A 13,436-nucleotide genomic window follows, 5' to 3' on the forward strand; every position below is an offset into this window, starting at 1 on the left:
CAAAGTGGGCCATCTTCTCTGATTGGTGTTGTAAAAGGGATACTTCTCAAAGCACAGTCTCTATACAACTGATAGCATCCTTTCTAAATTACCTTCCACGAGAGAAGTTCCTCCTAGTGTCAGCCTTGAGCTAAGTCTTCAGACTGAAGGGCTTAGACATTTCCTTTTTGTGGGAATTGTCAATACTCAGTGAGGGGCTTCGAGCAATCCTGCCCTCCAAGAGAGTTAAAACCACAATTGTAGAATGTCATTAGAGTTCTCAGGTCTCAAAAGAGGGCTACATATGAAGATTTAAAGCAAGCTTTGGAGAAGGATCTGATACTTATAACTGATTTCTTGCTTATACTTAATTTCTTGCTTACCATGGCCTTGTCAAAGTGAGTAAGCAAACTTCACAGCATTTCACATATTAGTCATACTGAGGGATGGAGAAAGGTCTCCCTTTTACTTCATCCCTGAGTTTGTCGCTAAAACTTAGAACCTGCCTGTGGACGACCCAAGATTTGAGACCTCCATCTCTTCACTCAGGGAGGTGACCGATGATTCGGATGATTTGTTACTTTGCCTTATGGGGGAGCTAAGATGCAACATGAAGCAAACTCAGCCCTTCAGACTCCAGCTCCAAAACCTGTTCATTAGCTCAAGTAAGTGTTAAAAGAAGATATTCAAGAATACCATCTCCTTCTGACTTTGGAAAACAATAAGAATGCAAAATCAATTGACAGAACTGGAAGAACATATGCATGCACGCACTTACAAAGTCAGAAGATCAGGTGTCAACACAGCCATTGGGAAGAACCTGGAAGTTGGGCAAGACTTGAAGGCAGGAGTCTAGAAATGCAAATGACATTCATAGCCCTTTAACTTGTTTTCTTTAGGACCTGTGCTAGCTGTTCAGTAGGTTATGCAGTGTACCTAGTTCCTTCGCAGGACAAGAACCATCTCGTCTAAGATGGCAGTCCTGACTTTAGTCTAGGATGAGAGGTAAGAATGTCTTACCCTTTTTTTTTTTTTCCTTTCCCTTCCTTGAAGTGCAGTGGTTATGCCCTTGTCGTGAAACCAAACTGTGATGCAGGTAAGCTACCATACCGAGCAAATATACTATCTAGATTAAGGTAGAAGTTTTTCCCCCACCCTCCTTGCAATGGGGAGGATGGACAGAAATGTAAACTCATCACTTTCAAATTAGCAACTCATTTCAGATGTTGTACCCCATTTCGGATATAGATTCCTCCACAACTGTGTCTCCTGACTGAAACCTAGCCTGGCACGTGATATTCTCAATCATGTCGCTAGGAGGTGGATTGGAGTCAAAATTCTTACACCTCTTTAGGTCCTAGTCTGCTGACATCCAGGTATTTTGAATCAGCCAGTATGGTCATAAGTACTTCTTTCCTCCTTTGGATAAGTCTCCTATTAAAGGGCAGGGTGGAAACTACAATTTTTTAAAAGTAATTCGTAAACCTGAGTCATTTAATTACTCTTACCACCTCATGCACCTCTAGTTGTAGGTGAAGGTGTAAGTTGTTACTCATCAGTGAGCTAACAGAGGGCAGGGCATCCCCGTCACGTGCAAGTATCTACTGAAACTTAGTTATAAATTTTAACAGCCAGGTTTCCAGCCTTTCTAAAATAATTTTCCTGCTAAAGGAGTCAAGTTTATATAGTTAGGAAAAATACTAATCACTTAAAAAAATGTTGATATTTTCTGGAAACTATAAACTCATAAGCAATGGTGTATGTACCATTTAACAATATCGTATAAGTAATATCAGTAATTGACTTTGTGCCATCACTAAGTGTCTTACAATTATCTAAAATTTCAAGTAATTGTGATATTACGAACACTAGTTCAACAAGACCACAGAGGCATTAATTCTTAGTAACTTTTGTAAGACTTGTTTGGGTTTTCCGTGTTATTTTGTTGTCCAAATGAGCTTCCTTCAGGCATGTGAGAATTCTAATGTTTCTTTTGTAACGAGTAAATGATCTGTAGCCCACTACTTTAGTGTAACCATAATAACTATCAGCTGCTACTGAATGAGCTGTGGGAACCTTTTAATCATTTGATATAGTAACATTTATTCTAATGAGAGTAGGAATGTCAAAAAAAATGCAAACAAACTAAATGTTAGATTTATTCTGAATATGTTTAGCTAGTTTCAAGTTAAGATAGTCTTGAGCCAGCTATGAGTTAGAAAAAGCAAATGTAATTTAAATATTAAAAGTCAATAGTGCCAGGTAATTTATACAATTCTATCTAGTTTCAGTAACTTGCTTGCTTTCCCCTGCAGTAGCGTTATCATTGTAAGAAATATTCAACATCTCAATGTAGTTTTTTTTCTGGTTAGGTGCTATTCGTATACCATTATTTGGTTAATTTAGTATATGCAGTATTACTGTATATCAGAGAAATAGTTCTATATTCTTTCACAGGATGGCATGGGCTGGTTGAAAAGACTTATCTAGATAAGATCTGTAGTTGAGGGTTGTTATGTTTATTTTTTCACTCAATTGTGCCATTTTAGTTCAATTTTTTTGTTAGGGAAGTCGAGATGAAGGCATTTTTTTGGTTTCTCTTAGTACAGGTTAGAGGAGAGTGTACTAATTTCAATTTCCAGAACCATTTAAAGTTTGTGAACGTGTAGAGTATTCCAAATGCATTTCTATTAATATGTTTTGCAACAATGGTCTCTTACCATTGCTAGATGCAATTGTGTGTTATATGAAATTAATGAAATTATGTTTTTGCATCCCCAACAGCATCCTTGCAAAGTCCCCTTTCATCTTGCAGTACTAGTTTACACTCAGTTGTATACGCCTGTGATATAAATAAGCATTCGATCTGCTACCAAGCTCGCTGCATTTGTTTAGAGTAGGTAACTCTTATATTTTTATTATGGATTTTACAATACACATAATTAAGTACAAGGTGTAATTTTGACTTGTTCCGACACTAAATACAAACCCTTTCACTCTTTATTAGGGATATACATTCGGCGAAGCTGAAATACTAGCCATAAGACTTTTAGCGAGGTGTAGCTATCCCACCGCTAGTTAGTGGGACAAGCAGGTCTCACACACGCTGGTGTTGTCTCGTCACTTTTTCTTTTGGCTTGGCCGAGAGCGGAGGTTGTCTCTTTCCGCCTCCTGACTTTGTTGACTGCCATTTGACTACTTATTTGCTTTTTTCTCATTTCAGGTGTGACTGTTTCTTTTGCTGTTCATTATGCTAACCTTTCCAGGATCTGAGGGGCGCTCATGTGGCACCTTCATGTCCTCAGTTGAGACCGAACCCCACCCATTGTGTCCAGCCTGCAGAAAATGGCCTTGTACGCAGGATGACACCTGTGAGTAATGATGTGAGTTGTCTTCCACCCAATGGGAGAAATATGGGTGGTGGCGTAAAGAGAAGTCTAAGAGGGACTCTTTGCCTTCGGAGTCTTCCTTAAAGTCGAAGAAATCTCAGACTTTTTTGACCCCCGATCACTTCCCGAAGCTCCTGCTCACTCAGTTTCCTCCGGGGACCATTCGAATAGAAGTGTTGACCAATTAATGCCAGGTCAACCCGTGGTTCAAAGGATGCTGTTGCTTTCCCTAGTGAAGTGGCGCTACCCTTCCCCTCGGGGGGGAGCCTTTTCTTTTGATATCTTACAGATTTCACCTTCACTGGGTGTTACAGGTCCCCCGTTGAAGGAACGCCTTATGTCTGGATACTTATGAAGACATTCGACTTCAGTCTATGAGGTCAAGTGGGCTGTCTTCTGTGGTTGGTGTTGTGGAATGGGTATCTTTCTCCTTGATGCCACTACAGTATTCCAGCAATAGCGAAGTTCCTCGTATACCTTCGGCAGGAATAGCCCATCTCGGTCTCAACGGTGAAAGGCTACCGCTCAGCCTTGAGTCTTGCCTTTAGGCTGAAAGGAGTTAATATTTCTTTTGTTGGAGTTGTCTCTACTCATAAGGAGTTTCGAGCTTATCTGCCATTAGTCGGAAGCTAGGACCCCATGGAACGTGGTTCGTGTCCTTCACTCCCTGAATTGTGCTCCCTTCGACCTATTACGCCAGGCAACAGATCACCACCTCATTCTGAAGACGGTTTTCCAACTCACTTTGGCTTCGGCCAAGAGAGTCGGCGAACTCAGTGTTCTTTAATATGATTTCTCCCATTCAAGGGGATTGGGGGGTGTAACGCTTGCCTTTGTCCCTGAGTTTATCGCCAAGTTTCAAAATCCGGTAGTAGTGGATCCTAGATTCGGTCTCTTCCAAATGGGGAGTTTTCATCACGAAACCGATGGTCCAGATCAACTGTTACTTTACCAGGGATGAGTTTGAGCTACTACCTCAAGAGAATAGCAGCAGCTTGCCCCCAAGTGTCAGCTCGGGGAAGGTCAAGAACTTCATCTCCGCTTGGATTTGCAAGGTCATAGATTTAGCACTAAATCCTGATCATCCTCCGACAAGACGATCCAGAGCTCATGACTACTGTACACTGTGACGCTGCTCTTACAAGCAAGCGTGTAGAAGCGTCAAATGACCTTCACCACCCACTAACTGCAAGACCCAGAGGAGCATGGAGATGTTCTCCATTTGCCCTGTGGTAGCTGCACAACAAGTGGTTTAAATACCTCAGGCTCCTTGATGGACAAGTAGCAGATGGTTGAGGTCGAAGGTTACCCGGGATTAGTCTGGGATGAATGTTAAGAATGACTGGCTCCTTTTTCCTTTCATCTTTCCCTCTCTCGGGGAACACCACCTACAGTCCTCTGTAAGCTGGCCACCTCTGTTTGCAGGTAAAACTATTTCCCTTGTATAACATAATATAAAAATAATACTTGTTGCATCTGCATACCCACTGGCGAGGTGGGATTGGGTACGTCTATGGTTGACTCAAAGATTCCTACATTTCTGAGAATTTTTACCTAGAGTAGTCACACTGCAAGTATCACATATTCACACATATTGCTCAGGCCACTAACCGTGCGTTGCATGGAATTTATCAAGGTGATAGAGTTTTTTCCTTTTACATGCGGAGCACGTATGGGAAAAGCCCGGGTCAAAAACCAGCCAGTTGGTTCGGACTTCCACCCTCCTCAGGGTGAGTCATGCCTAATAAAGAGCAAAAGCTTTTGTATTTACTGTAGTGTAAGAACAAATGACAAATTTTAAAGTAATTTGTATTTTTTTAATGATACTAACCTTGAGCTCTTCATACAAATTTGGCCCGCCATCATCTGCAAGTCCTGCATGCAATCAAAAGTAATGAGACAACACCAGTGTGTGTGAGAGGGATAGCCTGCTATCCTCCTAGCCCCCGCTAACTAGCAGTGATGTAGTTACACCTCACTAATAGTTTTATGGCTAGTCTTTCAGCTTTGCAGAAAGTATATCCCTAATAAAGAGCTCATGGTTTGTATTGTTAGGAGAAATACAAATTACTTTCAAATTTGTTATTTTGTTACCAGTTTAAAATCTTGGTTTTCATGGGAACCAGGACAGAATTCATGCATCTAAGTTGAGTCATAACTAAAGAAAACCCATTAACTGCTCCTGTGATTCCGATTATTTGTACACTGTTATGCAATTTGCGTCCCAATATGTTTTAAATTTAGGTGTTAGGTGACACTTCGCTGTCAAACTTATTGTCTATCAGCCACTGAATGGTCTTAGCCAGAAGGCTATATCCAGTAAGTCAAAATTAATTGGATAATGATGGGGAGTAGGTTGACCTCTGCTAACTCCTCTTTCTGCAAACCCTTCATCCCTAGCTCAAAGGAAGTGAAAAGTCATGGGCCTATGAAAATCAAGCCTTAGTGAGGCTTGATCTCTGGATCAACTGAGTTCAAGTTGTTGGTAGTCCTTCTAAGCAAGCATTTACTGTAAAGGGGAAGTATCAATCAGGTGTCTTTTCCATACCTTTGAGTAAGTGTTTCCCCTTTATTTTTTTTGTAGTTTTCCTTATCTTTCCCCATCCCTGTATAAATGATATCTGCATTTATTATTCTACTTTTATGATGGTTTTGATAGTAGTATAGAGTACGGTACTCTGATTGTGGCTAAACCATTTCAAAAGAGAATTGGCTACTGAATTACTGCAACCCTTTTAAGTTATTCAGTCTGTTTTGTTTGTATTATTATTGTTAATATTATTTGATCTACGGTATTAGGGTAGTTTTAAAACATCAAATCCGACTGTCAATTGTGAAGTAATTTTTATTATTTAAATTATTTAAATGGGTTGCAGTGTTCATGGTGTAGCCTAAAGTAGGGCAATAAAATTCTTGCTTCATCCTCTGAATAAATATTATAGCTTTGCTGAAAATTCAAAGATATTTTGTTTATGTCATATAGCTTATAAGAATTATTTTATTGTTTATAATTCCCCTTTTCTGCTTTTGATTAAAGCTCAGTACAGTACTGTATACAGTATTCAGCCTTTGAAGCCAAGAGCTTGTGCATGTTACCTATTAAGGCATCTAAAAATACCCCTGTGGGTTATGAAGGATTTTGAAATTCAGTGTTTTCAAACTTAGTTGCTATTTAAATTTTGCAGGAAAAATAGATATCTAACATCATTTAAACCAATTTTATGATTAGATAATAATCTTGGTATCGACTGTTTCAGGACATACGTTCCAAACAAGACGAGCGGTGAATGTGAACCCGTAGCAAATTATTTGAAAGCTCATAGTTTGAGTGGTAAGTGTTTTGTTTGTCAAGTCTTTCCACCTCAGACTATTTACTTCTTTCTCACTCGTTTTAGCAATGTGTTTTTGAAAGCTGCTGTATTTTAAAGGTATTTAAACCAGATCAACCACCAATTAATTTTGGTTTACTATAGTAGAAGAATTGTGTTAATCTACAAGAGTTTGCCCATTCCAACTTACCAATGGTTTGTCATATGTCATGTATGTTTACTTGACTTCTATTTTCATAGGCCCACTCTCCTAAGAAAGAATAATTTGTACTGCATACAGTATAGTATACCTTTACGAAGTCTTTTCCTTTTTGCAGAATACCGTGTTAAGCCTTACGAGTACTGTGTACAGGATTCCCACTGCATTGAGGGATTGGTATGCAAAAATTTAATGTGCAACTGTCCTGTGTAAGTACTTTCTTGCATTGGAATGCTTATTAACTAGGTAAGTTTTTAAGGTCTAATGTTTTAGACATTTGCCCTCTTTTTGATAAGGTCTCGGCAATTTTGTTCATGAGCTTTAGGTAATATTCTCATTTAGACTTGTCTGGTAAAATTATTTTTACAAATCAAAGAGTATGTTTTACATCATGTATTGTCAGCAAATACAGTCAGACCTCATTAATCGCGGTTTCTTGCTTTGCGGTTTCGGCTTTGTGCGGCCAAGGAGAAGAGGGAAAGAAAAAAAAAACTTTGTGATGATTGTTTACCCAACATTAAGAATTTGATTTCTAATACAGTAGTTGGCAACAGCATTGGGATGGCCAAGAACACTGCAATACCTATTATATGAAAATTCTCATAAAAATTCCTATAAGATTTAACTGGGCGAAGATTTCAAATAGCCCGCGCGCCTTTACACTGGGAGCACTGCACTCCACTACCTATCTCTACACCCAGCTGGTCCTAGCTCTCTCTGTACAGTGTGTATCCATTTACTGTAGTAAAGAAATACAGCTATATTTGAAATAAAACTGGATTTTTATTAAACTGGTGTTTCACTTAATTGTATCCAATAATAATGCATGTAATATTCACATTTTAGTATGTATTTATAATAAAAAACAGCTAATTATAATCTCATGCATTGTTTACCTTCAAATTAGCTGATCAAATCTACGTAGTCCGTCGTCAACCGATATTCATTTTCACAGAATTACCTCACTGATATAACCTATCATGCTTATTAGTATGATATCTCCTTCACATTATTATTGTCCTTCACTTATTATATCCTTAATCTTTTTCCCAATTCCTTCCTAAATCCCTTTCGTACATTTACTTTGCTCTCCCACCCACACATCTACAATGTATCTTTCCAACTTTTGATTCTCATTATTTTTGTGATTTCATTCATCTTCTCTTTTCTAGCATTCATTCGTCATTTTCAGCTCATTAATAATTTTAAACCCCTTTGTTAGCCCTCATTTCACGTATTCTCATTCCTATTTTTCATTCCTTCTCACATTTCCCAAATTCATTGATTTCGCTAATTTATTTGAATTAGCATAGATTTGACGGAGGTAATGTGCAAGGAGAAGGAACTTTGCTACCACCTCCCCCTGTGTCGTCTCTTTATCATATTGTTTCGTCTTTCTCTCTCCCTGGTGTTTCACTCAACTTTATCCAATGATAATGCATGTAATATTCACATTTTAGTATCGTATTTATAATAAAAAACATAGCGAATTATAATCTTATGCATTGTTTATATTCAAATCGGCTGATTAACCATGCCTAATTCGTTGTCAACCTCAACTTTTGGATCAAATAACTCCCTTAGTACTGTACTAAGGCATGCTACCAAAGGATATTTCATATTCACATAAAGAAACAATTATTACTTGGTTTATCATTTTCCAATTCGCTTCGGTAGTTTTTATTTACAGTGATACCTCGGTAGTCAAACGACTCTAAATTCGAACAAATCGGAGTTCAACCAAAAAATTAGAGTATTTTTTGCTGCTGTGTTCGAACAAAAAATTGGAACTCGAATAGCTGAACGCGTGGCCGAGTGAGATGAGCAGCCATCTCGGCTACTCTCGCTTGGTCGGGTAGCATCATTTCAAGAGAGAGCGTCAGTCCGACAGCACGTGTTGAGGATTTATTGTGATTTAGTGCATTTTATTGTCTTTTTTTGCCGATAATAATGGGCCCCAAGAAAGTTAGTGATAAGGGGAAGGATAAGAGGAAAACAGTGAGAACAACGATCAAGTTGAAGAAGGAAATTATTGTGAAATACGAGAATGGTGTACGATTGTCTGATCTAGCCTTACAGTATGGCATGGCGAAGTCGACCATTTCGACCTTTTTGAAAAATAAGGAAGTGATAAAGAAAGCTAATGTTGCACAGGGAGTGACGGCAATTAGTAAGCAGAGGCCACAAGTAATTGAGGAAATGGAAAAGTTGCTCCTTATATTTATTCAAGAAAAGCAGTTGGCCGGGGAAAGTATAAGTGAAGCTTTCATTTGCGAGAAAGCTCTTCATATTTATGAAGAATTGGTGAAGAAAAGTGCCAGTACTAGTGAAAGTGATTCGTCATTTACTTTTAAAGCAAGCTGGGGCTGGTTTGAGAAATTCCGGAACAGAACTGGTATTCACCGTGTGACTACTATAGGTTTCACAGACAGTGCAAGTGCGATTTTTTGCAATTATTCTGTAACGAACAGTCGTATCAATACGAGATGTTGCTATAGGGTATTACACCCAGTGAGGAAATTTATAGGGGTATAATGAATCGTTAATTATTAATTATAAAGACACTTGCCCCCATGCCAAAGGGCAAAATCTCAATCATCCAGTCACAAAACCGAACAATAATATACAGAACCTCTACCTCCACCCCCTCCCTCCCTCTTCTTTCATCCCTCACCTGCTCTCCCCCTGCTTCAAGCTATCTCTCTCCACCTCCACGCCATCCATCCCTCTCCGTTCTTTCCCTTCCCTTCATGCTCTCTTTCTGAGAAGGTAGCTTAAGTTGCAACTTATTTTGTATGATTTTTTTTTATATCAAGCACTCTATCTATCTATCTATCTTATCTAATTATAATATTTATTGTTGTAGATATGGAACAATTCAATCGGTTGTTACCTATCAGATGACTGACTGCTTTATTCACTGGTTTGCTAATCTCTCTCTCTCTCTCTCTCTCTCTCTCTCTCTCTCTCTCTCTCTCTCTCTCTCTCTCTCTCTCTCTCTCTCTCTATGGTATTGGTTATGTAAATAATTATTAGATTGATAGAAAAAAAAATCGTAAAAAAATATGTTTAAATCAAAGCAACATTCAAAGAGAGAGAAAGAGAGAAGGAAAGACGTAGGGCAGGTGAGGGAAGAAAGGAGAGGGGAGGAAGAAAATGGGGGTTGGAGGTGAAGGGGGTTGTAGGCAGGCAGAGCTCTTCCAACCTGGTGTTCGTTTTCTTGCTTGGCTAATGAGTTTTGCTTCTTGGTATAGGTACAAAAGTCTTTATTATTTACAATAAATGATTCATGATACTCCTGTAAATTTCCTTACTGGGTGTAATACACTATAGTAAAATCTCGTACTGATACGAGTGTTCGTTACAGAATAATTGCAAAAAATCGCACTTGCACTGTCTGTGAAACCCATAGTAGGCATGGGGAGGCAGCCAGTTCGGATCAGGCAGCAGCTGAAAAATACGTTGTTGAATTCGACCGATACATTAAGGAACAAAATTTGATCCCGCAGCAAGTCTTCAATTGCGATGAGACCGGGTTATTTTGGAAGAAAATGCCGGCCAATACCTACATTAATGATAATGTTATGTCTCACTTTAGAAGAATAGTGCAGAAGAGAAAGAAGCAGCTGACAATTGACATGTTTTTCATAAAAGAAAAGAGAGCTGCTACATCCCAGCCTAATTCCCCTCCAAAGAAGAGAAACAGAAGAGAAAAAACCCCTGAATGAGATTTGCCCGACCTTTTACTAGAAAGAGAAAGAACCCCTGAAGGAGAACTACCTAGCCACTTCATGGAAGGGGACTCTCCTTCCAAGCAGTAACCTCCCCCTTCCATCCTCTCCACATCCATTCCTGTATGCCATCGAACCGCTGCTTAAAGGTATGTACAGTAAATGGTTTAAAATTGTTTTCTGGGGCGACCTGTGACGGCCGGTGAAAGAAGTCCTTCTTTACACTTTTCTAATATAAATCTTCCAAATATACTAGAGAAAGATCAAAGCATGGAATGCAGAGGTTACTACCCTCGCGCGATCACCTTGTGGGTGTCGTGTATACAACAGGGGCGTGTGAAAACCACTATTCACAGGCTGTCTTCCATTTAGATAATCCCTTCATCAAATGGGAGGGCCGTGACAGGCCCTAGAGAACACAGTTGGACTACCCCACCGACACCTACTACGCGCGCCCTCCAGATCATCCTTCTGTTTTGGACTTGCCCGCTAAGTCGTAAATTGTTTTGTTCGGTGTTTTCGCAAGTGATTGTCGTTAATTCAACATGACTGATGCTGCTACTTCACCTTTACCAATGTTAAGTACCATAGTTTGTTTTAACAGTTTATTTCAGTACCGGGCATTTGTTCTTTTTCCAGTAATGTGGATTTTAGTTTGGGAAGCGGTTGGCCTGCCTCGGTATCGGCAGCCATTTTGGTTTTGTTCGCTTCGGTAGTTTTTCAAGTTAATATTGCCCATCTGGTACTCTGTCATCTAGGTTATATCACTTACGTTTTATGACCAATATTATTATCATTATTTATTATTGTTTTTACTATGGTAATTATTTGCTAGCAAGTCCCATTTAGACCAACGAAGAATATCGATCTAGTCTTTGTTATAGTTATGTACACGCCTCAGGAAGGTGCTCGTTTTAGACTATATCTTTATGTTTATTTGTTACATTGTCGTTATTCTTCGTTCTTGGTTATTACAATTTTATCATTATTTTTATCATATTATTGTGTGATTTTGGTTCTTTATTATGTAACCATGAGAGCGTGAGCATAGAGTGCTCGTTTTCTGTTACTACAGTTACGAGTTACCCGTTCTCTCGTTTTCTTTATTAAGCTCGAGTAGGGGAGGTGGATTTCCCGTTTTATACAATCACGAGTTATTCCTGCCTCCTCTTCTTCTCCGGGTTAATGATATTACGTTTGATGATATTCACGTTTTATTGATATGGTTACTGTTAATATAGCTAGCACTATTAATAGGTTCCATTAGTGTATGAGTCATTATTTTGGGATCGCTTTATGGCGACACCCGTAGCTCCGCCTTGAGTTATACTCCGCTATAATGGATACTCATTGGGTGAGAACTAGTCAAATGTTTGGAGTGCAACGGTGAAATCCGGTACTCAGACTCCGGCCGAGGCCTTTTGCACACGAACCTTTGTCATGATTAATCACAATTACATTATTACGGTCCTTTTTTCATCGAATCTCCGGCTTCACTGGAGATAACACAGACATTCAGCATTGAGGTTAATATTATCTTACCGCTGAGGTTCACGATTTCACGATGACGGACCTTTGTTACCGGATCTCCGGTACAAACAGAGATCAATCAGACGATCAGAACCGGAGTTAACAATTTTTTACCGATGAGGTTTATAGTTACATGTTACGTGGTTGTTAATATATTAATTTGTTAGCTAATATATTACTCAGACATAATTAAATTTATTTGTTTCTGTTGATTCATCTGTTCACTGACCAGAGTCTCAAGGAACATCCAGACTTATGTCTTCTTTCTTTTACAGAAAGTCCGCTGCGCTGCCAAGGGCTGCTCCGCTGCCTTTACTGATCCCCTGGGCCATGATCTATGCCGGTCCCATGCACATGCGCCATATCCTTCTCTCGGGAACCGGGACAAGCCCCCTACATTGTATGGTTCCCGGAGTCTTGCACGCTCTGCTACGAGCTGTCATCCCTACTCCTGAGCGAGGATGTAAGTTGGTTCTAGTTTGTTCCTGTTAATATCCTTTGCGATGAATTAATTGGTCTTTATATATTTACATCGATTATTGCTTCATCATTAATCCCCTCACCTCTTTCAGGCTGATGATGAATCTCTCCGGGAGGCAAGAGCTACTCTCCGTCCGTGGGTGTCAGGTTTTGGGAGGAATGCGCCGTCTGGCGCACCCTATCTCTTTGATGGAGACATGGCTTCTCGCCTATTCCCGGGCTCTACTACTGCAGCAGTTCCACCGGAGACAGCGGCCCCGTTAATTGAGGTGGTTAGAGCAACCATTCCAACAGAGGAAGAAGTTTTATTGACGGAGGACGCGACCTTTCTAGATCTGGACGACGAACCCATGGATGAGCAGGTAGGTGGGGATGAGTTGGTGGACCCCCTTTCATCTCTCACTCCTTCCTCTACTGCTTCCTTTCACGGCTTTGATAAGCCTACGGCTTCTCCTCGGGATCCCTCCGTTCCTGTACGACCCAAGGTGAAGCCACTACGTACCTTTAAGCCTTCAGCTTTGCCATTATCAGTGTCACCGGTCCCGGGACCCTCAAAGGATCCTGATGTTCATATTACTTTACCTAAAACCGGGACTACTAAAAAGACGAAGTATGCTAAGTCCAGGGCTTCGTCAGCGGATCGGGCTCGGGAGCCCGCCTTATCCGCCGCCATGGTCAGGGATATTGTGAAAGAGCAGATACAACAGCATCTACAACAACATTCTAGGGCAAACCCAGGAGCTATGACGGAGCTCAAAGATATGGTGGCGAATCTGATCCGTTCAGGAACTCAGATGCC

At 40.0% G+C, this 13,436-nt stretch overlaps 1 protein-coding gene across 2 annotated transcripts in view; it reads left to right on the plus strand.

Moving 5' to 3' along the window:
• LOC137658779 (uncharacterized) overlaps positions 1-13,436 on the plus strand; it is a 60,682-nt gene that overhangs the window by 24,610 nt on the left and 22,636 nt on the right. For both annotated transcript variants that reach the window (XM_068393805.1, XM_068393804.1), the window contains exons 4-6: positions 2,764-2,875; positions 6,626-6,699; positions 7,015-7,105. In XM_068393805.1, the coding sequence (XP_068249906.1) occupies positions 2,764-2,875; positions 6,626-6,699; positions 7,015-7,105 (277 nt within the window). The remainder of the gene's footprint in view (positions 1-2,763; positions 2,876-6,625; positions 6,700-7,014; positions 7,106-13,436) is intronic.

Source organism: Palaemon carinicauda, chromosome 19 (assembly GCF_036898095.1).
Source record: "Palaemon carinicauda isolate YSFRI2023 chromosome 19, ASM3689809v2, whole genome shotgun sequence".
Taxonomy (NCBI): domain Eukaryota; kingdom Metazoa; phylum Arthropoda; class Malacostraca; order Decapoda; family Palaemonidae; genus Palaemon; species Palaemon carinicauda.